Source organism: Dinoponera quadriceps, unplaced genomic scaffold, assembly GCF_001313825.1.
Source record: "Dinoponera quadriceps isolate SergipeBrazil2010 unplaced genomic scaffold, ASM131382v1 scaffold777, whole genome shotgun sequence".
NCBI lineage: Eukaryota > Metazoa > Arthropoda > Insecta > Hymenoptera > Formicidae > Dinoponera > Dinoponera quadriceps.
In genome coordinates, this window is record NW_014555488.1 from 748,893 (window position 1) to 776,020 (window position 27,128).

General features: G+C 39.6%; 4 protein-coding genes across 12 annotated transcripts; 2 read left to right on the forward strand and 2 right to left on the reverse strand.

Annotated features, from left to right (window-relative positions):
* Positions 1–1,205: 1,205 nt before the first annotated feature.
* Positions 1,206–8,537, forward strand: LOC106744372. Of its 2 annotated transcripts, none has more exons than XM_014619075.1 (5): positions 1,206–1,560; positions 6,183–6,300; positions 6,376–6,450; positions 7,034–7,216; positions 7,595–8,534. In XM_014619075.1, the coding sequence occupies exons 1-5, from the start codon at positions 1,552–1,554 to the stop codon at positions 7,801–7,803; spliced, it is 594 nt and encodes a 197-aa protein (XP_014474561.1). In that variant the 5' UTR covers positions 1,206–1,551; the 3' UTR covers positions 7,804–8,534. The 2 variants fall into 2 exon arrangements, with proteins under 2 accessions (XP_014474561.1, XP_014474560.1); XM_014619074.1 differs by lacking the exon at positions 1,206–1,560 and adding an exon at positions 1,987–2,085 and having other exon boundaries at positions 7,595–8,537.
* Positions 7,922–15,367, reverse strand: LOC106744334. The gene is made up of 10 exons (XM_014619009.1): positions 15,243–15,367; positions 14,763–15,036; positions 14,399–14,521; positions 14,022–14,180; positions 13,856–13,923; positions 13,376–13,561; positions 13,045–13,178; positions 12,803–12,907; positions 8,864–9,031; positions 7,922–8,773 (listed from the first exon to the last, which is right to left on the reverse strand). Exons 1-10 carry the CDS (start codon positions 15,365–15,367, stop codon positions 8,568–8,570), a joined length of 1,548 nt encoding a protein of 515 aa, XP_014474495.1. The 3' UTR covers positions 7,922–8,567.
* An 899-nt stretch (positions 15,368–16,266) lies between these two features.
* On the forward strand, positions 16,267–20,410 carry LOC106744363 (protein lin-9 homolog). Of its 2 annotated transcripts, none has more exons than XM_014619049.1 (7): positions 16,267–16,291; positions 17,168–17,513; positions 17,817–18,119; positions 18,223–18,640; positions 18,732–19,078; positions 19,411–19,657; positions 19,755–20,410. In XM_014619049.1, exons 1-7 carry the CDS (start codon positions 16,273–16,275, stop codon positions 19,944–19,946), a joined length of 1,872 nt encoding a protein of 623 aa, XP_014474535.1. In that variant the 5' UTR covers positions 16,267–16,272; the 3' UTR covers positions 19,947–20,410. The 2 variants fall into 2 exon arrangements, with proteins under 2 accessions (XP_014474535.1, XP_014474536.1); XM_014619050.1 differs by lacking the exon at positions 16,267–16,291 and adding an exon at positions 16,307–17,082.
* Positions 20,411–20,494: 84 nt separating this feature from the next.
* On the reverse strand, positions 20,495–25,751 carry LOC106744365 (nuclear pore complex protein Nup50). Of its 7 annotated transcripts, XM_014619055.1 has the most exons (7): positions 25,563–25,751; positions 25,237–25,361; positions 25,082–25,157; positions 24,507–24,685; positions 23,093–24,120; positions 22,851–23,000; positions 20,495–22,516 (listed from the first exon to the last, which is right to left on the reverse strand). In XM_014619055.1, exons 4-7 carry the CDS (start codon positions 24,666–24,668, stop codon positions 22,210–22,212), a joined length of 1,647 nt encoding a protein of 548 aa, XP_014474541.1. In that variant the 5' UTR covers positions 24,669–24,685; positions 25,082–25,157; positions 25,237–25,361; positions 25,563–25,751; the 3' UTR covers positions 20,495–22,209. The 7 variants fall into 7 exon arrangements, with proteins under 7 accessions (XP_014474541.1, XP_014474545.1, XP_014474544.1 ...); XM_014619059.1 differs by lacking the exon at positions 25,563–25,751 and having other exon boundaries at positions 24,507–24,670; positions 25,237–25,424; XM_014619058.1 differs by lacking the exon at positions 25,563–25,751 and having other exon boundaries at positions 24,507–24,684; positions 25,237–25,424.
* Between the last annotated feature and the right edge of the window lie 1,377 nt (positions 25,752–27,128).

Sequence of the window (27,128 nt, forward strand, 5' to 3'; positions counted from 1 at the left end):
TGACAACGTCGATATATAATCATATATAACTATATAAAATTATTTAGAAACATATATAGAATTATATAGTTATATAGAATTCCTTATACGATTATATATATATTTTTTTACACGATTCTATACATAATTATATATGATGCTGCCTGACTTCTTTAACGACTAGCGTAAAATTATATATAAACTTATAAGGAATTACATATAATTTTATATGTTTTCATATGATTTCTTATATGATTATATACGGTTATACATGAAAAATTGTTTACCAGGAGAGTTTGGTGAAAGTCGCCCTTACATACTCGCATGTTATTCTAAACATAGAACAAAAGCCGGATGTTGATATTAATTCGGCGTTATGTGTATTCGCGTTATGTGTATTATCGCGATAACCGCGCGCCTACAATGAATTCAACATTGCCAAATCGCAGGCCTTAGTTAATTACAATAAGATCGCATCTGTACGGAAGTTGCATGCGCAACGTGGAACCGCAGTATCGCAACAATTGCTGGTATGTCACGCTCTAATTCACCCAAGAGAATACGCAAGGGAATACGCCCGCACTTTGAGACAATCTCTAATTTGTCAAGGCACGAGTCGCAATGATATCGGCACAGACGCAAAAAATATCGCGAGCCCATTGCCGGCGAAACCTATGTCTCCTGGATCTCCATCGCGAGGAGAATTATTATCTAGGCTGAACGGAGTCGTCTGTACGCAAATAGAACAAAAAATCACGATAACATGAAAATAACGGCAAAATGATGAGAAAATGACTAGGAAATCTCGATTTTCGATCATCACTTTAACGTCATCTTCTGACCTACACACAGAAAAAGAAATGCTAGAGTCAAGCTTCAAGTAAATAATTACGTCGATACCCCTCGATAAATTTTTACTTGGATTAAATTAATATTTAATTTGAATAATGTACTTATCCATTCAATCCAAGTGAAAATTTGCTATTGAAACAATCACTTACACTTGAATTTAGCACTTCATTTTTTTCTGTCTACCCGGGTGTCTTCTCAGCGACGTTGCTCTCTTCCCGTCGATCGACCGACAACTCCTCCTTCTCGTCTCGCGTGATCCCGTCTCATGACCGCGAGAACGAAAAATCCCGACTGTAGACACATTTCGCAAGCGCTAAATTCGATCGCGCTGCGGTAGCGCGCGCGGCCGAGATGAAAGTTTCGCGATCCCTCGCGCGAGTCCTTCTTGCACGGGAGCCTCCGCAAGAAGCCGGCCTCCTCCGCACGTGTGCACCCAAAGTGGGATACCTATGCACGGACATACGTACGTACGTACGTACGTATGGCGAGAAGGGGGATGCTGAAATTCGTGCGGCACCGCCGCGAGTTCTCCATTCGAACTGGATCAGTTCCTAGCCGCATCCACGAGCCGTTTCACTTGAACCAAGTCTGAGACAAACATACACACTCTTTTATCTCGCGAGGAAGAAGGGTCCTTCCGAGGAATTGACGACAACGACGGTGATTAGTGACTCGAAGAAGTGTTGATCGGCGCTCGGCGATTGATCGTTTGGCCGCGCCATGACGACGGTGGGTGCAATGGAGTTCTTACTTAGATATCATTACAACCCGACGGTCACAGTTGCACACGTAATTGTGACATAACTCAAATCAACTTCGTTCGAAAAAATACCGCTTCTCTCACACCGTGGACGATATTTTGCGGGTACGTTCCCAGATTGAACGGAAAACGACAGTTACACGTCGGGATGACGTGAAAATGAAATGGGAGAATGATCGAAAGGTGAGCTTTCATAGTCATCTTCTCGTCATTTTGATTTTGACGTCATCCTGATTTTCCATTCTACCCGGGTCTCCGTATGCAGCTCCGTGTACAGCTCCGTGTGCGTGTGTGCAGATTGACGACGGCTCTTTCGGGCTCACTAAATTCCTAGAAGTGAAGTCTCGCTGAAAACGAGCGAAAAATGGCGGTATTTTCGCTCGAAGCGACAAAAGTGAAATCATTCAAAATCGAGCAAGAGGGAATGTTGCGCTCAAGGCCTCGGGAGTGGATTTTGATTCTCCTTGTGCGAGCGAATGTCTCAGTCGGTCGGAGTGAGTATGTTCCCGTGACAGTGAGAGACGTTATTCGGGGTGACTCTCACCAAACTCTAATCAAGCTCTGATCGATCAATACTCCAATAGAGAAAAAGCGCTACCTTCAAATAAATATTTGCTGAAAAGCGTCGGAGTGGTCGTTTTACTTCGATTAAATAAATGTTACATTGCATGTGACATTTTTTTCTCTCAGTGTGTTTCACATTCAAGTAATATTTTACTTGATCCAAGTAAAATAATTACTCGAATGTCGCACTTTTCTTCTTCCAGTGTAAGAACCGCTAGCGTCAGTTTCCAGTTCTGCAACTTGTCAACGTTTAACAATAATCAAAAAGTTCATCATTTCTATCCGTATTAGCAAGATAGAATGGGCGATAACATTTGACCAACATCGTCGATTAGCTCAGAGTTTGGTGAAAGTCACCGTTACTCTTCAATTTCGAGTGAAAATGTTCACTCGACGATTCGGAGTGGGAAATTCGCTCTGTACGAGCGAAAAGTCGCTCGAATTCGAGTGATTTACTCTACGTTCCGAGTGCGATTTCGCTCTGAGGAATTTAGTAAATGTGATTCGTGCTTACTTGATCGGACGTTCCTCGTATGTCACAGGACAACTCTTGGTTTTGACATATGTACATTTCTCTTATGTTGCTCCGCGTGTCGTGAGCACCTTTCTATAACGGAATACTCTCACAGATAGGAAGAACGATATCTTCAGAATAAGAATTGCATCAGTTTTTCAACATTGTCAACATTTTTCCCACTCTTAATTTATATGAATTATTCTTGAATAACATGAATATATTTTTAGCTAGGATACGAAGTTAAAATTAAAAATCTCTTCACGCAAGAGCTGGTTTTTATCGTCACATAAGATTATGTATTCCTGCATATACATGAGAATATATTAGTCTTGAGTTGATACTATCTATGATAATTTTTGATATATAAAAGTTTTAATACACGATAACTTATTTTCCCGTGTGTGAAAATTCCGAGATGTCTGAGGAAAGAACCGATTTAGCAATGGGACGAACTTTAGCAGCGAATGCCGCAATCGAACGTCGAACAGTCGTCCGGATCGAATGAGACTTAAAGAAGAACTTAGAGACTATGTGCGCGTCCGTTTCCATGGTCGCGAATTTTCCATATCGCTCGGGACGTTTCCCGATCGATCATCTACAATAGAGCAGAACAAATGTAACTTTATGCGCTGTACCGGAGGTTCCGCTTCGTTGAATTTCAAATACTGGATTCAATAGCGACCGAGTGTGCTCCCAGGTGAAGGTGAGCGGAAAGGAAGGCGAAAGGGTGGTTTGACACGCACTGCCGAGCACGTGTACGTCTCAGCAAACCTCCGACGACTTGTTTTCGCACGCATATATATACGCACACGCACACGCATACACACATAGATATGCGGCTGTGTACGTGCTTTATCGAGATGTAGGCGCGTATGATGGTGCAATAGCACAAGTGCGATGGAATGCGGAGATATAATGGAACTGTCGCGGCCTTTAAAAATATCACCTGTTAAAGTGAAAAGCACGATGTTGTTGGTAATCTCTGTGGGAAAACGTTGCGCGGGGGAGGGCAGCGTATTTCGCAAACAGGCCATCGGAATGACGTAACGCATTCCGACGTTACGTTGAGCTTAGGCTCGCTGTATGGCAAATTAGTTTCGAAGTCTCAGGCCTAAAGAAGAGAGGGGGAGAGAGAGAGAGAGAGAAGGAGGAAAGACGTGATAGCTTAAAAATTTATGACCGCGAGATCGCGAGGGAAATAACGAAGCCGCGCTCGAGTCTTCTCTTTGAAGCGATAACGCGTAAATGTGTGCCAATTCGATATCTTACAGCTAAAATTAGAAAGAACAAATCATGATTGAATAACGATAAATATTTGAAATAATACGCAGAGAAAAATATCATTCTCTACTGCTAAGAAAGGCAGATTACTCGGTTTATTTTCCTTCTTCGAGTAATATTTTTCTTCAAGAAGGAATATTTTTCTTCTTTATGTAATAGTCTTGAAATGTATTATACAAATTTTAGAATAGCTCATTACCACGTACTCGAGAGAAAATTCGACTATGGTTGATACTTTTCGCCGTGATTATCACGTTTAACATCGTTTGGTTAACAATATCGGCACTTTATAATATATGAGTAATCGACGTTGCGTTACAGGTATTTCGTTTCTTCTCAACTGGTTGCGCATGCACACATAGACACATATACACATATACAAACACACACACACACACACACCTTCGCATGAAATAATGGTTTCATTAGAATAACGATCGATTGTAAGAAACGTTTACTCTATATAAGAACGTTCTGCAAAACATCAACTTTCTAAATCGATCAACGTGTAACGGCTTGATATTTGTAATTTTTCCGATACATATCTGTGTGTTTTATACCACTAATACCATTCTCCACGCTATTTCTACGCTATTGATAATGCGTCGTCCACGAAAAGCGAGCGACTTAGCATAGCGTTATTACATCATTTTCTTTCGAATTACGAGAATTATGAATTTCGTTACGCGGCTTGACATAAAATAAATTCTAAAAATGTGTTCGCCTTGACACGTTTCTACAATATTTTATACGCCTATTCTTTGCACCGGAGTGATTTATCAAAAAAAAAAAAAAAAAAAAAAATTTCTTATCGTGCATATATTGACATAGAAACACACACCCCCGGGCTATCTAACGAGGAATATCATTTCAAGCGGATAGCCTTGAAGTACATTCAAATTTGGAGCAGATCCTTTCTACGACGACAAAGAGATGCAACTGGATCTTACTGTTGCAACTGTAATAATAATTTCCCATACAGCACAAATCTCCGAGGGACGTTTAAAGATATACAGAGGACGTCCCTAAGGGCGCCCATCGGATAAAAAGAGTTTTACAGGTTATTAATAAATATATACCAAAATATTAATAAATATACAAATATAAACAAGTAAAATAATTTACTTAGTCAATGGTAAAGTATATAATTAGATTAGTAATCACCAGTTGCCAATTTAAAAAAATGCGGAATTTAATACGTTGAAATTTCAGCCTCAACGATTTAAGACAATACAATTAATGAATTGTGACTTAATATCAAATTTAGGGCCTTAAATGCGATGTGAAGTTTCTTACAGTTGGTCACTTAGGCTTTATTTGCGAGGTAACATGCGCTATACGTTATAATAATATCTAGATAATATCTTGAAGCCGGAACCGCGATACGATACAGTCTTAGCAAGAAAACTTTCTACGAAAGCTACTCGGTGATCCCAGTGTATCGGGTTTCGGCAACCGTGCATTGTAGTTGGCGGTGTAATGCTTGAAACAGAGGTCACACGCGCAAGTACATGTAACATGCCCCGCCACTCCGATCAGTAACGGATTAAGATATCTTGAGACCACTCCCTTTCTCAACGAAAAATTTTAGGCCAGTACATATATTCATAATCAGATTTTATATTCAAGATCAATATCTCACAAAGTACTCATCTTCGGATGCTTCGTAACCAAACGATCCGTACAACATCTTGGAAGATGCACTTGAGAATATAAGATCTGACTATGAATACACAAAAAAATGAGTATAAATAAATTTAGTATCGATTCAAGACTCATATTCTCATATACAAGTAAGAATATATAATCTTATATGAAAATAACACTTATTCTTAAGTGAAAGTAAAAATATATTTGTCATTCAAGAATAATTGTCATGGATTGGAAGGAAAATATATTGGTAGAAAGAACGATATTTTCAAACTGAAAATTGTCAATCAATTTTTCAACATTGTCAATTCACATTTTCCTCTCAATTCGCGAAAATTATTCTTAAACAACACGAATATATTTTTAGCGGAACTATAAAGAGAATTTCTTTGTGTAAGAGCATGTAAGTTACAAACAAGAATATTAAAATATTCTTAGAAGATTTTTAGTCTTGAATTGAGTTGAAATAATACTTGCATTAATACAAATTCAATCAAATCAATACTAAAAATCTTCGGTTATCGCGGATAATTCGGTATTGTTTTCCGATTACAAGATACCTGGTTGCTTTAATTTCAGATAACGGCAGTGTTGCTGCTTTTCGCGGTGACAGCGGCCGGTGCGCTGCCGCTCGCCAATGTGCACGTGAAATTCGTGTCGCCTCCCGATGTGTACGAGCACAGCATTACGACAGATGGTTTGCACTGTTGCGTAATAATGCTTTATATCGCGCTAAGTTGAAGAGTGTTTTAACTTGTTCACGTCTCTTCAGGGGATCGTACGCTAGCCCAGGACTCGTTCATCTCGATCGGCCAAAGAAGCACGGCCAAGCGGTCCAAGGATCCCGGTGACTACTTTAGGCTTATATTTGCGCGACTACCTCAGAGTCGCTGACCAAAAGTAGCATACTTGATATAAATAATACGTTTGTTAAGCGATATGCATAGAGTGAACTGTGTAACTTTACCCGAAGTATCTCATTTGTTCTCGATGATGCGGGAAAACGTGCGTCTCTCTATTTCCGACAGGTACCGAGCTTTTCTATTTTTCTCTAGTTCTTTATCTCTTTGTTGCGATGTATGCCATTCAAGGATCATCCTGTATATATGTGGCAAGCGAGAAAATAATTTTCATTCGTAATATTGTCACTCGAGAATCGTCCTGTGTATTCGTGACGAACAAGAATATAATTTGCATTAAAAAATTTAATTTTAATATAATTTGCAATTACAATTTTGCTGCTCGAAAATCTTATTCACTTATGAGCGTGAAAATCATTTGCATTCATGACTATGCCTTATGAATCGTCCTGTATATTCGTGACAAGCGAAAATGTAATTTGCAGTTTTACAATTTTACACTCAAGAATTATTCCGTATGTTTGTGACAAGCGAGAGAATAATTTGCACTCATGATTTCCATTGCCACAGATTACAATTATAGGGGAGGTTTGCGGCGAAATCACTTACGGCAGGCGATACCGGTAACGAGTCCCGAAAATGCCGAAGCTCTGTGGCCGGTCGGTGTCTTTCTTCCCCCGATCGACATCAACGATCTTGGATACAGTTGGCAAGAGGCGCAACGCAATCTCCCTAATCTCTACAAGTTGCAGGGTAAAGGCATCGTCTAACCGCCGATAATTTTTCGCTGACATCACAAGGAATTCGCACATTCTTATTAATCTACTTTTCACCGCATATTTTTTACTACGTCTTTATACTCTGGACGAAATGACGTCTTAATATCCCACCATGTCCTGAGATCGTTCTGAATGTGTTCAGGATGTCCCAAGATACTCCTCAGGTCATCCTGGACCGCTCTGAATGACTTGGGACGTCTTGTGGTATCCGGGATGCACTCGGGAAGTGACGAAAAGTTGACTGTACTTATCCCCTATTGACGTAACGGCCGTATAGCGCTGCTATTAGAACGGTATACCGCTTTGCATACACTTTGTCCCGCGGCAAAATCTCGTTTCATTCTGATTGCAGAACGAGACCCGTACTTACTGACCGGTCGTGAGGCAATGATGGCGATTAAATACCTCTACGGGCTGGGCGAGCTTTTCTTTGACGATTATCCGCATGTAAGGGCGATACTGCGTAATCAGGAGGAGAGGAGGATGAACGGACTGCACGGACATGTGTTGAGCAGTTTGAATCCCAAGTCGCCGTTCTACAGGAAAGCACTCGATCTTTAGGCTAGGGGATCGAGTTCGTTCACATTCAGTGGTGGAGTAACGATTACTGAGAGCGGGAAAATGTGCGGGAAGGTGATATGGGAATTCTCGTAGGGGCTCGAAAAATCCGTAAATGAGCTTAATTTTACAACACGTAATATTTCATATCACAATTCGCACAATTCTGTAATATATCGAAACAAAAAAGAAAATAATAATAATAATAATAATAATGCAACATGTCAAAAGATAAAATGTACATTTTTGTGGCGAGATGCACGAACGATATTCCTAAGATCACCGTTTCAGATTCTCAAGTCCGGATCTACAATAGGTGTAACAAGTCTTTGTATATCGAGTCTTGAGCTCTAAGCGCTAAATTGTCTAATAATCTGTAGCAGAAAGCGCTTCCGGCGCTACCAGACGTCGCAATTTTCGTTGAAGGAAATGCCTTTTGTCAGAATTTACATGACATTTCTCTTATCGCTCAGAACAAAAACCCAAAAAGTAGAATAGAAAATGACGAGAGAATGACTATAAAACTCATTTTTCGATCATTTTTTTTTCATCATTTCGTCGTTATTTTCTGTTCTACCCGGGAGGCTAAAGGTTTATCACACGTATCGTAGAATCTGAACTGATAATAGTGCGTAGGATGTCCCACCACTATCGCACCCGTCGAAATCGTTCGTCGATTCTCGCGAGGATTTTCGCCCTAAAGAGAGCGCATTGCAGATCGATCACTTTGGTCCGTTCACGACGGCATAACGTCGTCACTCGAGTCCTCAAACGAGCCACCGCATCATCAGGCACACGGCTGTCGTTATCAAGCCGCCGACAACGCTCGTCGTCCTTGTTGCCCCGTTACAGAGGTCCCCGTAACAAAGACACATGTACACTTTCTTGTAATTCCACACGGTGTAGGCGCATCTTTCCTCGTTGTCGTCCGGTCCTCGTTGGAAACACAATCTCTGCGTGGCGGTGCCATATTCTGCGAATGAGACAGCTCGGCAGTGAATTGTGCCCGAGTACGAGAGAGCGGCCGAGCGCGCGACAACTCGCGCGCGGCGATACAACTCACCGTTGTTCAGATTCTGGCTCTCGATGATCTTCCCGCACCATCCAGAGACACACGGCAGCGCCTCCACGCCTTTCTCGAGCGCGATCTGCGTCGAATTCATGGTGAAGGGGTCCTTGCACGAGCCCAGCTCTCCTCTCGACCTGCAGCTCACGCATCTCCGGTGGCTGCCTGTAAGGACGAATGGAACTGTCACTTTTCATCTCTTACCGCTCCGAGCGCCATTTCTACCGGCGATTAATTACCACACAATAAGCATCGATAGTCATTGATGTAAAATCTACAGTTTTAAGGATGTAAAAACTTAAAAATTAATCCGTATTAAAATGTACCCGAGTGTTGAAAGTTCTTAAACAATTCCTAATTCCTGATTTTCAACACATATATCATACATATGTTGTAAAGAAAAACTTTCCCTTTCAGTATTATGTTTTCTGAGCACCTGTTATTCATTATCACTTGTGAATTTTCTTAAAAATACACGCAAGCACACGGGCGACATGGTTTTCCAAGGAAACAATTAGAGCCCCTTGATCCTCCGTAGAAACTCACCGACACTTTCCCGAAGCATGATTGTGCAGAAAATCGCGAGGATCACTCGGACACTCGTCTGAGATTTCATCCTACTTTGTTTCTAATATCGTTCAGTCGTTTCCGGATACAGTCGACCAACTGTGATTAATCTACCAGCTCTTTAATGAATACGGTGAACGGGTAACCGGGAGCTACGATGGGACACAGCCATTTTGGAACTAAGCTCAACTGCCGGACACGTACGCCTCATAGCTGTCTCTACGTAGTTCCCCCTTTCACTCGACTTTAAGGTCATCGTATGCCGAGGAAGATCGAGGCGAGAGAATGCGAAGGAGATAGCTACGAGGTCTCGCGAAGCGTTCCCCGTACCGATAACCGGTCTGTCGCACAATACCGGGACATCGATAGTGTTGACGGCGATGAGACTGAAAGTGAAGAAAAATATCTGCATAATGCAATTTTCGCGCGATAAAAATGCGTCGGGATTTATTACACTTCGAGATCCGACTCCTTCGAGTGAAGGGAAAACGTCCTCAAAGCATAAATAACACTTGTATATCAAATGTATATGAGCAATGTGAAGTTAAAACCCAGTGGAAAACTTTTCATATGTAATCATATATATGAAATCATGTAGAAATATATAAAATCATGTATAATTCTTTATACGATTATATATAATTTTATACGACTCATTCAAACGAATCAGGTAGCATCATATATATAATTATGTATAGAGTTGTGATTATATATGATATTATGCATGAAGATTATATGTGAACAATTTTTTACCGAAAAACAAAGAATTCGTGCAAACTTACTTTGCATTTTTCAATATTATTTATACTTATTTATACGACGCTGAAAGAAATCTATATAATGCAAATTTTGCATGACAAAAATGCGGCGTAATTTATTATCCATAAAGAGAATGGAAAACCCTCGGAACATAAATAATACATGTATATCAATATATACAGTGCGAGGTAAAAGAAAAGATTTTTGCAAACGCAGTAAAAATACGAAGACAATGATCAGTACCTTACTTCGCATTTTTTTACTATCGATTACGCTTATTTATTCGACACTGAAATTATTCAACATCCTCTCCGAAAGGATCGTCCAGCGGCAAAGCCTGAAATTTCTCCCTCTGCCGGCATGTCCTTATTACACCCCCGCAATAGCAGAACAGAGTTAAGAAAAATATGAATCCCAAGTAGCCCATATGTCGAAAAAAGGCTAGAAGAAAGTAATATGGTATTGGCAAGACGGATCTGCAAGAATTGCATCTCGTGCAAAAGATTACCCGGGGAAAAATAATTATATATGAATTTTTTCTCTATATAATTGTATATCGTCAGCGAAGAGTGTTAACCTGCTATCTCCGTTTTACAAGACTTTACAGGAGCGTCAAAAATATGAATAAATCATTTTATACACACTTCAAAAAATAAAATTGATCATCATCTTTTAGTTTTTGGTTATTCTTAACTAAAAAAATATGAATTTATTAAATGCTCTAACTTTATGAGATTTTATTAAGGAAAAGAGGAGTTAGGAATTTTTATTTTTTTCGAAAATGATGCGGTTTTGTAGTTAGCAGGTTTTACAAGATGCAGGTCGTGAAGAAAAAAGACTAGTTTTAGTATAAAACCCATTTTATTTGAGAAACAATAAGTAGTAAATAAAGAAATAAATATGATAAAAAAAGAAGAAATCATTCATGAGGTAAATTATCATAAAAAATACGATAACCTTCTGGCAATGTCTTTTTGATTGATTGTAAATCTTCAAATTTACATACAGTAATGGAAAGTCTATTTGAATGCAATTGTTTCAATTTTTCAAATTCTTTGTATTCTACGTTGCCCTTTCTTTGCGGTAAAAAAGATCAATCTTCATTAAACCTTAATTTATAAAAAATGTCTCCTTCTAGTGTATACCTTAATGCTCAGAGATCCGTTACTTTTGGGTCGCCTTTTTTTTCGGGCTTTATACTGCTATAACTCATGACATCAGAGAAATTTTTGAAGAATTTGTGATCCAGATACGAAGCATTGTATTGTAGAAGGCTTTTTTCGAGCAGTAATGCAAATATTGAAATAATTTGCTGGAACATTTATAATCTTATTTCTTAAAGCTCGTTCTATAGCTGAATGCATGCTGTCGGCTTCCATTTGTGTGTGTCCTACTTCGAGGAATTTCTGTTCAATTGTAATGTTCCGAATGACGGCTAAGTTTAGCAACGCATTAGACATAATAGCATTTCGGTTTTAATAAACGTACCCGTCGCTGTATATAATAATTTTTTTATCCTTCTGGTCATTTTTCATAACCGTTAATAATTTTTCTTCTAAAAAATGTATTCATATGGAAGAGAATTCTTCAGAATTCAAGGAGCCTTCCGTTTCGTTCCACAAAAAGCAAAACCCGTCGTCGTTAATCAAATTATAAAAACATAAGTTGTGAACTTGCAATTTAGTTTTGTAATACAAAGTGCTAATATTAGATTTTGGAGCCATTAAAACTGCCTGAAGATCTACAGTGAAAACGTAAGATTCTGTTGACTTGTCTTTTTCCTTTTCTTTTCTCGCTTCTAATTTTTTTGCGATATGCAGCTGATATTCTTCTTCTAATACAGTGCCCACTTTATAGCTAGAATATCTTTCACATTCATCTTTTTTTGGACGGAAGAATGAAATATTTTGTGAATCCATAGCCTCACTGAAAACGGTTCTTAATAATGGCACGGCATTGTGTGATTTACACCAATCATCAGCGTAAAAATGATAAAGTTCCCTTTTAGAAGACCATTCGGGCAAAAGATACTTTTTAGAAGAGGAAGCTCTACAGTAATAAGAATCCATAACTGGTAACGAATCTAAAAAACTAAGTAATTACTGTCTTTTTTTCTTTAAAGGGCCTTACACTATAGTTTCTTACACTTCTTAACTGAGCCGGAGCAACATCATTTTTCAAACTATTCTTCCAGTGAAGGATTGTCCATCTACCTATACATAGTGTATTAATAAACATGGAGTTAGCAGTTCTTCGGGCGCACTTTCATTCAAAAGGAGATAGCAGGTATTATTGACGCCATAAATAAACATTTTTTAATGAACATTGGATATAGCTGTTTTTCTATTAGAATCAGTTTTGTTTTTATAATTCTAACAGTACTAAATACATTTTTGGCCTAAAAATGGAGTTAGCAGGTTAACACTCTTCACCGACGATATGTAATTATATATAATTACATATATAACCCCATAGAGACGAAATTCATACATAAAAATTGCATATAATTATATGTAATTTATATGATTATGCATGAACATTTTTTCCCCGGATATGCAACTTTTACAGGCGCGTGTACACGCGAGCTAATGAACGTTATTTTCCGTTCACCTCGTGTCAAAAGCCGAGTCTTGGTCACGACGATGATCTTAGCGCGCATCATTTTAATGTTATCCACGTAACAGGTGTAGTTGCCTTGCTCCTCTTTGGATACATCTGTCGGGAGGGATATCGTTACAAAGTATACAATATAAGAAACTAAGCGTACGTTGCGACAGATAAGCAATTACGCGCGAGACTGCAATTTCGCAGAATCTAAGGAGGCAGAAGTGCGATACGCTGAAGTACGTCACCTATTAAATAGAGCGTTGAGAAAGTATCCACGATCACTCGTGCTTCTTCGTCTTTCTTACGAAACGATTGGCCCGTTCCCCTCTTCAAAACGAGCGAATCCTTTCTCCAGACGATTTGCGATTCTATGCTTGAGCTATATTCAAAATATCTCGCGTCCTTCTCTTAGAATTTCTGCTTATAATATAGTATGCAGTATATATATAGCAATATAATATGAGTATGAAAGTATGTAGTATATATATATAATGATATAGTATGAGTATGAAAAAGTTATTTGTAAGATTTCTAAGTAACAAATGGTAGGAAATTTAGAGTGCGCGAACGAATTACTCCGGACAAATAATAGCGAGATGCGCGCCCTCAGCGAGAACGTATCGTTTCGCGTAACGAAATTTCTCGCTCTTCTTGACTTTCTTCACAGCTGGACATTTCTTGCAGGGTTCTTTTAGGATAAATTCCGGCAAGTATCGTATGACACGGCTGATACTGGGAAATTCGTCTCGTAGCAAGGCAGATCTGAAGAGGCACGGTTACGTATGTTGCGTATAATAACGAATATCGTTGTGATGAAATAATTTATAATAAACTCGTTTATTGTTGTGATGAAATAATTTATAATAAAATCTATTAATATGTGGTCTGCACAATGTTACGATACAGCATGAGCTTATATTGTAATTTATATTTATAATGTACTTATATAATGTACTTATATTTATAATGTACTTATATTTATAATGTACAATATATTATATAATTGATAGAGAGCTCAAAACCAATTAATTGAAATATAATTAAAATGGCACTTACTTGCAGGGAAGCATCGGAGATCCTCGAAAGAAACGTATGACGATCGAGTCGTTCCTCTCTACTACTGTCTAAAATTATAAACATAATAACATCAATGTGCATATTATTGTTGTTTATTAAAATAATTACGTATTAAAACGCGCATTATATTGCATTAAGCACTCACCGAATTGATAACGCGCTTTAATCTACAGTAGCCTCTGCTGGTTTTAACACCGCGATTGTCCACGCATTCTTTACACGAGCTCCAAGGACCCCATTCAGATATTATTTGAAGAGTCACTCCTTCCTCACGGATCTCCGCTAAGTCTGTCATTCGCGAGACCTGTCGGGAGATTTTCCTTTTTCTAAGATTAGAAAACATTTCGCTTCAATGAGATGTGTACGACCTTTTCAATTTTTCTTATAAAGTGGCTTTGCACACGACCCACTTCTTGTTTAAATATAATACTGTTAAAGTAGGACACAACTCTCTATATATACCTATTTATCGTCTAAGTTTATCTCTTATATATTTATTGTAAGCTAAGTTGGTTCACTTACAGCAAATCTTGTGGTAACAGGCCACAAATATGTTTCACGATATTTCTCCCATTCGGTCAAGTTTCCCTCTTCTGCATATTCAACACTAATATCTTTGAGGACTGCTGTTACACAATAGAGTGACTACTGAGTCAAATGTTTGAAATAATAATAATGCAAATATTGTGGTAAAAAAATATAACAAGGCAACACAATAAAAAAAATTGAATTATCAATAATATAAAAAATTATCAATAATGTGGAAAGTACATCAATAATGTTAAAAGTAAAAATTAAATTATTGTTTATACAGCCTAGTTAATTAATGTTTCCACTGATAACAAGTTGTTGTTAAAAAGAAATTATATCAAAATAAAAACAATACCTTATTATAATCTGTCGTTACATTATTATTTGTCTTACGTTCGATCCTGTAATTATATTTGTTCTCTTTCTCTTGTCCCTCCTTGCCATGACACCGATAAATGCCAGCGTCTACGGCCGAGAAGCTCTTGATGACCAGAGAGACATCCGGCGTTGTGTAGATCCTGCTGTGCGAAACATTATTATCCATGCTCAGCTCGACCTCCTTCTCCGGTTTTTCTCGATACCGATCTTGATAGTACCAGATTTTCGGCTGCGGTTCTTCGTGGTCGTTGCTTCTATAAGCAATCATATATACTATAATTTGTCGAGAAATATATCGACATCAACGTATATTGATCTGTTCTTTTTAGAGTCAACTAATTCAAGAAATAAACACACACATTGAAGCATACGTATGAGATTACCACGCTCAGTGTGCGTAAATTTTTCGAACTGTGCAGTTAGTTCAATTAAAAGGAACAGACCATACGATCCTTACCAATAGCGACACGATAGTATAACCGTCGTGTTGTTTATGGCGGTTACCAGCAAATATTCATCGTTTTCCTCGGACGTGATTAATCTATCCTTGTCTCTGCAGTACTTGTTAATATTTACACGCATGTTGTTGGTGATGATCACACGTGTTAAGATCGTTATCGTAAACCAAATGAGAAACATCATTACGTCGCTCTCGAAATTGGATCGGATCAAGATGGAAACCGATAATTCCGCTTGAAGTAAGGTGATTAGAGAAATGTACATATATCGATACGTCGCATTTCGCTATGTGTTTATTGATAAATGTAAAATCTCTATATATTGCATGGAATATTGATACTTACGAGTGCATACAAATACATATACCGTATGGTATAAATATTTAGAAGATATTCGGGTATTTCTAAGATGATTCGCCATAACGCAACAGTTTTGTCGGAATAAAATTTCAAAATGATAAATGTCCAAAATCAAGACAAATCCAATTCGAGATGTTTTTTCTCCGGGATATCATTGCGTAATTATTTCAATATTTAAAAGTAAACCCAAACAACACGTGTGTCTAAAAGATACCTCCGAGACATCCTTCAGACGTCTTTTATCTTTAAAATCCGTCTTCGAAAAATTTTAGAACGTTTCGACAAGATACATGCAGAAATATTGATCTTCTCTAAAATATTAACGATCGTCAATATTTTACAAGAGATCAATATTTCCACGTGCATGTTTCTTAAATACATCCGCATAATCGCAGCATCAGGAATTTCACGCGAGATTCTCGTACAATTTCACAGAGGCTTCCTTACCTGGAACTGTAGCTCAACGTCTCGCTGAGCCAAGGATCAGACCGTCGGGGTTCATCGATTTTCGAATTTAACCGTCGGCCGCGATTCGAACGTGGTCCGCGAAGTGGCGTCAGTTCCGGAACAGCGGAATCGGGTCACCCGGCGGCGCGAAACGGCGGATCGTGCGCGTTCACGAGCGCCCCAATCGGAAGTACGTACCCATGATGCATCACTGATGTCAACATGGCGGACATGGTTGAAAGTGAGTAAACTTTGCGTTATTTCGGGTGAAATTAACGAGACGCGGGACGGCGTTGAGCGCCAAGCGAGCGGCCGGGCGGAATCCGCGTGCCGCGATTCACCGATCAGGGCGACCGCGCGGCGCCGGGCGCGCCCCGCGCGACCACAATCGCCGTTCGAACGGCGATCGAGCGAGTCGGGTTTAAAATTTCAAAAATGACCAAACGCGATTCAAGCGGGACGATGACGACGACGATCCTCGGGCGGGCGACGCTTCGCCGTGCGGCCAGCCGCGAAATGTCCACCCTCGCCCCGGTAACGGCCGCTTCAAGGCCGTTACACGGCTTCGAGTCGGCCTATGCCGGCGGCCACTCGCACCGACTGTTTACCGAATCTCCGGTCCCTGTTTGGTTATGTCACTCCGTCGTGGCCGATGCTCGACGGCCTCGGTCCCGTCGATCGCACGAAACTCGCGAATTTCCCCTCAACGGCCGTTCCGTCGGCGTTTGAAATTCCTTGCGCTCCCGGGCCCGTCCCGGTGCTCTCCGGGTAGAACGGTAGCCTGCCTTTTTCGTTTTTTTCATCGAATTAGCTAGACATTTTTTAAATTCGATGACGAGTGCGACACCTGACATCTTGAAGCTTGATATTCAAGTGCATGGGTGACTTTTGATCTCGCCAACATTTTCCACACACGATGGGAACGTCGGCGCGCGTAATCGCTGCCTTTCGTGTGCACCGTTTTCGTCGTCTGTGCGAGATCGTTGTTGCTGTTGATGTTCACACATCACGCTTGATTGATGTGTGAACGACGTACGTGAATACATTTGATTCTGGGGGATATCATTTTGGGTCTGATCATGTGTGTCCTATTGATTCTTGATGTCAATTTGCCCAGGTGAATCTGCGGAGACACTGTTGTCCATCAAGAATGGCGGATATCCATCAGTGGATGAGATTAAAACCGAGATAATGGAAGATGATGCGATGGACGTGGAGGAGCACAATATTTCTAATCATTCGATAGAGCCAGAACCACTGATGGACACAGAGGAATCAGAGCCGATACCAGAGCTGGGACCCGCAGCTCTGGGCCTGCAGAGAGTCGGCACCCAACCACCTGCCAAACCGAACCCCCCGACACAACCAGTACAGGTCTTGAACCGCAGAGGGATGCCAGCGAGAATTAGAAAAAAAAATAAGTTATTCTACGATGATGTCTTGATTAACCATCCACATCACAGGTATATTTTTCCTTCCTTACACAGGTATCAGAACTAATCATAGTTAAGATAAATGTATCAATACCTAGACATGTACTTAAACCTGGACATTTTTATTGTTTTGGTTTTGAAATATAAATATTTAAATATTCAATATATATATATATTCTCTGTTGAAAGTTTAGATATTCGTATTTAAAAACTAAAACAATACAAATGTTTTAAGTTTATATACGTATCTGGGAATGAATAAACTTTTATCTTATGCATTGTTGAGCCCAGTCGGTATCCAATTGGCTGAATGTTCGATCGTTATATCTGCAGGATCAAGAAGGATCCGATGAGTGCAGATGCGAAACAGTCTCCCAGGAAGTTGCTCCGGCCATCGCCAGCCAAGAAGCAGAACAAGATGTTGAACGAGTCGAGAAAGAATTCAAACACGTCATCGCATTCTACTCCCGCAACCACACCGGTGAAGCAGGAGAGGGAACACGACAAACCAATGCCACCTTCATCCCCGGATCGTAAGATTGGGCAAAAGATCGGCATGAGACTGAGGAATCTGTTGAAATTACCAAAGGCCCACAAATGGGTCTGCTACGAATGGTTCTACAGTAACATCGACAAGTATGTACGATTCAACAAGTGTGTCCGAAAAGGCAATCGTAAACAACGTTGCGAGAATAGTGGTGAACATTTTTATGCTTCTACATGTCGGTGTTCTTCGCAGGATATTGTTCGAGGGCGATAACGACTTCATGATATGCCTGAAAGAATCGTTCCCACAGCTGAAGACCCGCAAGCTCACTCGCGTCGAATGGTGCAAGATCAGGAGGATGATGGGCAAGCCGCGACGATGCTCGCAGTCTTTTTTCGAAGAAGAACGCCGCGAGCTGGAGAGGAAGAGGCAGAAGATACGAATGCTGCAGCAGAGGAAAGCGGCGGACGTAAACAGTTTCAAGGACCTACCGTCCGAGATACCGTTGCAGTTAGTGATCGGTACGAAAGTAACGGCGAGGCTGAGAAAGCCGCAAGACGGCTTGTTCACCGGGAGCATCGACGCTGTCGACACCAGCAATAATACTTACAGAATCACGTTTGAGAGAGCCGGACTCGGGACGCACAGCGTGCCCGATTACGAAGTTTTAGTACGTTCCGTTTGTGCTTCCTCACGGGGATAATTTTCATTGTGTGCATGTCGCTTGCAACATTGCAATACGTTTGTAATTGTAATTTCAGTCGAACGAACCGCCGGAAACGATCAGCGTGGCCTCGTTTGCACAGAAATTCAGGCCACGACACGTACAGTACGTGCCTTCGCCACCGTACACCTTAAAACTGTCGCCACGATTGACCAACGATCCTTTAATATCCAACGCCTCCGTGTCCCTGCCGAAGAAATCGCATATCGGCGGTATGGTGAACGGTTACCCGCTAAGATTGCTCGAACTTATGGTGAAGGTGAACAAGATATTGGCAGCTAAGAAGATCAAAATCAAAAAGTTGAAGGAGATGAATGGCGAAGCCGAGAAGAGACGTTCCTTCGGAGAGTCACTTCCTCCCGATTTCGAGAGAAAATATGCGGGGTATGGCTAGTTTTATGTGTAAATATATCACTTATATAGGGTGTCCCAAATCTACAGGACGTGAGGACGTAAAACGGACTATGAGCAAAAAAAGTTTTTTCACTTTCACCATTTCGCAAACGACACGTCAAATTTCGGGTTATTAATGATTGAAAATGGCCGTGCACAGAGAAGGTTTCTGTGATTAGTAATTCAAATTAATTCGAGAAATTTTACGCTGTGTAAATTCTTGAGCGTTACGCAATAAATGATTTATAAAATACGTGTGTACGTATGTGGAGAATTAGTGATGAGTCGTGTTTAATCCACTGTTCTCTCTGATATTCCCACAGGATTGTTGTTGAGCTAGAGAAGATGAACGCGGCTCTTCAGGATTTCCTAAATGACGTTCAAGAACTATGCCAGGAAATGGCGCCCGAGCCAAGCGTGGCGGCGATGTTAGCACCGTCGCATTTGCGAGAGAAGTGCAGGCAAGAAGCGGCGGATATGGTCGCCAGGAACAATATGATGAACGATAAAGAGCCCGGCAAGATGAATCAATTGGTGACGGACTTGACCGCTCTGATGTTGCAAGTCAAGGTAAGAGATATAGATTTTTGTATATTTTGGACGCGTAAAATTCATTTCACATTTTCCACGTATCTCTTGTAACAAGAGCATCTTTCTCACTTCGCAGAGCTTATCGGACTCCGACCGGAACGCTTACGAGCTCAAGGTATTGCAAGGTACCATGGAACAGATCAGATCAAAGCTCAGTCCTCAGAATCAGCAGGTGTTTCAAAATTGCGTGGAGATTCACATGCAGCACATTCAGCTGGGTCTGGGACAGATAGGCGCTCTGACCCCGTTCATGGCTCAAAAAGCTTGAAAAAGAAATTGACGAAAATACCATCGTACAAGTATTTTCGCCAAGTGTACAGTGTGTAATGAAGAACGAAAGGGGATCGTATGACAACACGATTTTTATAGGGAGCGAGGAGAGCCAGCTTTATTTTCTCATGTTGTATAGCTCATAATATTGTCATGTGAATCGCATCTCTACACGATATATAGGATTTAAGATCATTTATGTTAATTTTGTACATATATACATGGAATATATCTTGTCAGACTTGTTCTTTAATTTCGTAATAACACACTCACGAGAATATTTAGGGCAGATTCGTATATTGTTGAACATATTAAACATCTAAGAATGTTCATGTTTCAGATTTTTACATACTAAATGTACAATTTAATCATAGTGATATAAATATAAGTGAACTATTGAATCTGATGCGATGGTGTGTATAATGCATGGGTAATAATAATTAAATGCTTTAAAACCTAAAACATTTCTACACTCTTGTACAGTGGCTTTATTTGTAGAGGATAGCTCGGTAAGATTTTAGTGCGAAAGAAATTTGACACCTCTTGTCACTTATAAGAGAAATTTATTGCATGTTTTATAATTTGTCTGTGTCTTTAAAGAACACACGCGACTATTAATTTATCTTATTTTGGCTTGCCACAGAAAAAATTATTGAATCAAAGTATGTGTATGTGTGTGAGTGTGTGTGCGCGCATGCATGCGTGTGTGCGTGCGTGCGCGCACGCGCGTGTATATATATATATATATATGCACACTACATCTTGAAATACTCATTAAATTACAAATCACTGATACTGGCATTTCTCACGAGCAATATTTTCGCCGACATCAACGACACATATGTATTCACCGATAGAAACTGTTAAGCAACGAAATATCAGTACTGTTCGATGCAATTCTAAATATTCACGCTAACAAGAACTCTTGTAAAAAGTTACATTTCATAAAGTATTTTATACATGTACAAATAAATATACGCTATATTAAAAATCTCCGTATAAATCGCTGAATCCATATCGTCGGTCAAACTCGGTATTACAGGAAACATCCGCACAGGATTGTCGGTGACCTTTCGCAGCCTATTTCTCACATATTTATATAGATGATACACACAAATCGTACACATATATGGCTCAAAAGAAAATGTAGTTTGGTTAAGAAAATAGGAAAAATTCCTCGGGACAAAAATCATCTCATTTAAGTACCTGTGCGTGATTATAAGCAAGCTGACAGTAAAGAACAATAATTTATATAAGATAACCTTACGAATTGTAAAATGAATCACCTCATATCCCGTGTATTCATTGATTTGTGCAATCTATCTCGCGATATAACTACGTACATAAATTTTGTTTGATATATTTAACACAATATTAGCGAAGTGGTACACTGAGTACTTTTATGCTTCTGTTATCTTGATGATCATAGACAAGTTGACAAATTCGTTTCGTAAAAGGGCACTGATAAGTTATTTCCTTGTTTTCTTTCTTCCTCTTACACTTTAATTAATACAATATAATTTGTGCATTTATATAATCAACTGCAAGGACAGTAAAGAATATTTCAATGGTCGTTATAAGCATAACTTGTCACAAACACGTCTGTTGATTTTTGTTCATACATAATCGGTTCATAATATACACTATGTATCTCCGCTATGTACATATATTTCCAATATATTATCATTACATCAATGATACAATAGTGATGCTTACTTCACATGTCATACATATATATATATAAATCGGGGCATCCTTTTAGAAATGATTTGATGATGACAATTGTATTTCTTATCAAACGGAATCTCTAGCGAGAGGACAGGATAAATTACTTACATTTTGTACAAATTTCTTCAAAACAACAGCGGGGAGATAGATCGCTCGTCAAGACACTTCCTCGTCTAAGTTCTCATTAGTTACGCAGTAATGTCTAAGTGTAATATATTTTTCTGGGCAACCGCAAAATTCGCATCCTGTGGAATGATAAAATAAAGAGTTTGGCAAAACTCCTAATCGAGATAAGTTGTTTATTGATGGATGTAGATTTGCTATTTATAAACTCAACTCAAGCGGCTAAATAATTTTACGACATCGTTCATTTGAAACTGATTCGTTATTCGGGCAACACTTCGAATTCTTTGTTCGCATTTTCTTTTTTATCGCAACAATAACGTTTGCCTGCATCCTCGATAACGATCTTAACGATTCTCTCACTTCCGATGGAAGTCGCGCGCGGAGAGAAAACGAAAGATTTGTATTGTCTATTTTGTGTGTTTGTCTAACGTTTCAAATAGAGTATCCGCGGTCTCACTAGTTTTCACTCTCAACAGTACCGGTACCGGCGGCGGCGACGAGTCCGGTATTGGCAGACAGACCAACATTATCGTGTTCTTGTTCATACGCTTGATCGGTATGCTTTGAGTCAACAAGGTGTTGAGTAACAAATTGCCCAGCGCTGTCTCGGCGCGTACTATCAGCTGCGTTTTACCATTCGGTGTTGGTTTCAAGAACAACATACCGATACCTCTGTCACTGAAACTGCCATCTTTCTTCACAAAGACTTTGCATCTAAAAAGGAGACAAAAGTTACAAAGAAGTGAACAAGAAGGTGGAGAAATAGAGAAAGTTCATTTGCTAAATTTATTTTCACGCAACATCACAAGTTAACTTACGCTCTCTCGTCTCTTTGTAATAATAATATATCAGAGTTGGGTAAGTCAATTTTTACTTTTGACTATGTTAAAAGGTTAACGGCCTATAAAATTTTAATTAACTAGTTTAAGTTAAAAGTTAACTTACTCAAGGTTAACCGAGTTAAAAATCATTAATTTTTTGACTTTTAACTGATTAAATAGTTGTATTACCCAACCCTGAATATAATACATAAATTCACGAGGCATACCTCTGTTCATAAATTGCACCTTCCTCGGTTACTGGCTTAAATTCGGGCTTCGGTGGCTCCTCGTCATCTTCCTCGTTGTTATCGTTGTCCGTCTTTTCCTCTTGTTCTTGTGGTTTGACCGGGCAAGCGGCAAAAGTGAACGCCTTTCCGCTACGCATCAGGCCCCCCGTTAAAATTCGCGTTTATATCATCTAACGGTGATATAAAGAATCGAAAATGTATGGAAAAAAAAGATGAAATACCTGCCAAAGCTAAATCCAGCGGTCGCCGCGTTGCTAGCAGCAGAGCTCTGGCCGAAACTGAAAGTGGAAGATGGGAAAGTGGGGGGAGCTGCCGCAGGCTTCGCGTCGGCTTTCGCTTGCTCCTCTTCCGCTTTGCTGTCCGATGGGGCAACGGGAGGAGGCTTTTGCAAGAACGGGTTATTCTCCGTATTCACGTTGCTGAATATGCTTTTGCCGGGTGTGTTCGATTCTAGATTTCCGAAGATCGGCGGTCTGCGTGTCTCGGCAGCTGTAGCCGCGTCCGTGCTGCCAAACAGACTCTTTGTGTTGGTGGCTCTGGGGCTCTCCGTCTTCTGCTCCGTGTTGCCGAATATCGACTTGGCCGGAGGAATATTGGAGAAGACCGATTTTTCGGGTTTCCACTCAGCTGCAACCGAAGGGGGGGGAGGTTTCGGCGTGCTCGCGTTCGCATTGTTGTTATTACCGCTGAACAGGCTGCCGTCGGCCTTCTTCTTCTCCGCGTTCTCGTCCTTCTTGTTATCGCTCGGCGCAGCCTTTGTCGCGTGCTCCGCGGGATGCGAGGCGGTCTGCGCCTTGACGCTCTCCTCCTTCGACACAATCTCATTCAGATATCTCTCGTAGTCCTTAAATATAGGGGTCAATATACAAAACGGATTCGAGTCCACGTGACTATTGATCCATTGCGCGACGCTCTCGTTCAATCCCTTCAAGCTTGTGTAATAATCAGACGAGTTCTTCTCCGCCTTCTCGGTTGCCTGCTCGGCAGAGACTTGCTTGCCCGACTGAGTCATCTGAGCCATTTTGGCAGTCTCGTCCGTCTTACTCGCGTCGCTCTCGGTGGCTTTCGCGGCACCGTTGCTCGCAATACTCCTACTGGTATTTACAGTCGTCGTAATCGACGTTGTATTAACGATTGCGCTAGGGCTGGTGCTCACACCAGCGAGAAAACTGAACGGAGCGTTTTTCGCAGAAGCCGTGCTGAAACCCGTGAAGTTCTCGAACGCACTCTTCAGAGAACCCTCCTGAAACTGCATGAACATATCGGTGACAGGGATCATCCAGATAGCACACGATATTCATAAAATATCTTAAAAATATGGATATTAAATATTTTGTGAATATTCAGAAATCCGATGAGAAAGATTACGATAAATACTTAAAAATATCTGTGAAGAACATTTCTCATAAATAATAAAAACATGATTTCACTTGAATAAAACCACGTTTTAATTATCAATGGAAAATAGAAATATTTTTAAATATTTGTCGTATAACCTTTCTCATGCCTGACTCGCCCGAATATTTTGATATATTTACAGAATACTTAATATCTATGTTTTAAGTGTTTTATAAACATTGTGCGCTATCTGGGCGGTACAAATGAAACAAGCAGCAGAGAACATAGGATACTCACCTCTGGTAACAAACCTCGATTACCTCGCCTGGCAGTTTTCAGAACTCTCTTCCTGAGTACATCGGTCGTCGCTCTCGCAAACGTTCCAGCTTCCTCCGGCTCCTGCTCCTCGTTCCAATTGTCGTGATTCAGCTCGGTAGTCGCTGTCCGTTTGCCTGCCATCTCTATCAATTAGAACCTTTTGCATAAGGAGGAAATAAAGATTGAGCTATATTAAAAGTGATGTCTAATTATTGATATAATCGAGGCAACTCATGCAAATGACATGCGTTTCTAGCGGCACAGCAAGTGAAGGTGAAATGAGGCCGCATTTGCGGAATAATTGTACAATAAAAAATGTATCATCATGTCAGACGCTTGAACGTTAGATGCGTGCGACAAGTAAAAAATTCACGTCCGAGTCGAGAGAGTGAACAAACGTAAGTGACGTTTTCTCGTTTCGTCATAAAATTCGGATCCTACCAGTTACAAATCTGACTGTGCACGGATTATTCGAACGCATTATGTTGTCGATGAAGACAGGTTAGGTTCCTTGTGTGCGGGAACAACGTCCCGGCGGAACTTCTCAAACGCACCTCGTTGCTTCAAGTTCCCCGTGACGGCTGCGTCGACGAAGTCAACGGTCGCACTTTCGTAATGACCAGAACGGGACTTAAAAACAAAAACGGGAAGATCACTCGCACATCCTCGTGGTCGGCGCAAAAGTGATATCGATCTTGGTCGTGCTTACCTAAAATCGAAGAAATTGAAACGTTTACCGCGCCATGGCGAGCGCGCGGAGACGGCCGATGTTCGACTTCCTTCTTTTTTTCTTTTTCGTCGGTAGACCAACTGTCTCCTCGATTTCTTGAAGTTCTTAAATTTAAAAAACCTGTGTCGACTGCTGTTTTTTTCAATTCGACCTTACTGAACTTCAACAATTTAATTTTACAGTAAGTATATATACATGTATATACATATATGTATATATATATATATATATTTGTCATATACATGTATATATATATATATATATATATTTGTCAAAAGGCTATTTTGACTACACCTTGAAAGTACCATATTTTATTGCATACGTTGGAGCACATTGACTCTCTGTACGTTACCAATATTTTTTAAATATAACTCAAGAATACGAATGTATAAACATTATCTATAGATAGTATAGTAACAGTATAAGTAAGAAATGTAGATTCACTCCGCGATGGCACTTTTGATCTTGGTGCTATCCGGTCGCCATATTGTTGGTTGTGCGCGGGTTATAATTTGAACGATAGATGTTGGCTAAAATAAATCTCTGTGTCTAAACAGCACGAAATCTCCAAAGGACGTTTTTAGAATGTTTTGTGGAGATCTGTGCTGTTTAGATAATGTTGTATGAATTAATTGACATGTAATTAATAGTTCGTAAATATAAATATATGATGGAAATGTAAAATGATTATCAGGCAAAAGAATTAAATAATGACTTTAAAATAAAGTCAGAACGTCAAAATGTCTAGGAAAATAATAAACTAATAATTTTATTTTTGCGATTAATTTCTTGTCATTTAAATGTCTTCATGATTTTTTATTCTACTGGGTAATAATTATTCGCCAGATAGAACAGAACAGAAAATCACGTTAACATGGAAAAACATGAAATGATAATGTAAGGAAATATGTGAAATCAAAATATTATGTTTGCATTACATAAATTAAAAATAATATTATTTTTGCATTACATAAATTATATATATGTAAAATATATTTATTGTTATATATACAGTGATATATATGTAAAAATTTCATGATCATAAAACGCAAGGATTTTTTAAATATGAGTCACAAGCAGATTTTTGGTAAGAAAAAGATTTTAGAACATTAAAGCTCTCAGTCCATCGCTGCAACCACGCTTTGTTAATGATGTCAAAAGCGAGAAAATGCAAGCCAAGAATTCTTGCATTATACATTCCATTAAAAAGATATACTCACAAAATGATATTTAATGTGACATTCACAATTGTGATCGAACGTATGGAAATATAACAATGCGGACGAGATGTGTTATATGATCACGTATTTAGAATTAGTAGATTTATAAAATTATATCCAATAAAAAATTAAAACGAACAGTAAAGTAATATAAATAAAATGATATAAACAAATAATCAATTTACCCCCTCCCCCCCCCCTCTCCTGTTGCTTTTCATATCCATTTTGTGTAAAACTAAGTGTGTCGCAGACGTTTGCCGTTCTAATATCCGTTTCTTACCATCGTGGTTTAAATTCAAATCAACGATGAACTAAACGAAATTGACCAATTAATTGAATTGAATAATCATTTTGAGCGCGAGCGTGGTATGGTAGATAGCGCACTAGTCTCTACTATGCTAGAGGTCCCGGGTTCCTCCCGGCATAAACCAGAAAATTTTTCACACACTCGTAGCTCCTCTTCGGTGGCCCAGCAAACCACCAAAAGAGTAATGTAATCTCTTGCCAAGAAAAAAACTTCTCTCCAACTTTGCCGTTCGGAACCGGCGTTAAACTGTAGGTCCCATATGCATGTATACGATCTGTGCGCACCATGCTAGCTTCCGTAGGGCTAATAAACCCACGTGGAGCGAAAAGCCATCTATTTCAGAG

Bases quoted from the DNA above. Each gene is read 5' to 3' on its own strand.
- LOC106744372 (XM_014619074.1), top strand. The intron at 6,451-7,033 runs GTGACTACTTTA...CCATTGCCACAG, and splicing joins CAAGCGGTCCAAGGATCCCG to ATTACAATTATAGGGGAGGT. The intron at 7,217-7,594 runs GTAAAGGCATCG...TTCTGATTGCAG, and splicing joins TAATCTCTACAAGTTGCAGG to AACGAGACCCGTACTTACTG.
- LOC106744334 (XM_014619009.1), bottom strand. From the start codon at position 15,367: ATGCGTGTAAATATTAACAAGTACTGCAGAGACAAGGATAGATTAATC. The intron at 13,562-13,855 runs GTAAGTGCCATT...GTGCCTCTTCAG, and splicing joins TCTCCGATGCTTCCCTGCAA to ATCTGCCTTGCTACGAGACG. The intron at 13,179-13,375 runs GTAATTCGTTCG...TTTTGAATATAG, and splicing joins CTCGCTATTATTTGTCCGGA to CTCAAGCATAGAATCGCAAA.
- LOC106744363 (XM_014619049.1), top strand. The intron at 17,514-17,816 runs GTATATTTTTCC...TTATATCTGCAG, and splicing joins ATTAACCATCCACATCACAG to GATCAAGAAGGATCCGATGA. The intron at 18,120-18,222 runs GTATGTACGATT...TGTTCTTCGCAG, and splicing joins TTCTACAGTAACATCGACAA to GATATTGTTCGAGGGCGATA.
- LOC106744365 (XM_014619054.1), bottom strand. From the start codon at position 25,008: ATGCGTTCGAATAATCCGTGCACAGTCAGATTTGTAACTG. The intron at 24,671-24,968 runs GTAGGATCCGAA...TCTAATTGATAG, and splicing joins CACAGTCAGATTTGTAACTG to AGATGGCAGGCAAACGGACA. The intron at 22,517-22,850 runs GTATGCCTCGTG...TCTCCTTTTTAG, and splicing joins GGTGCAATTTATGAACAGAG to ATGCAAAGTCTTTGTGAAGA.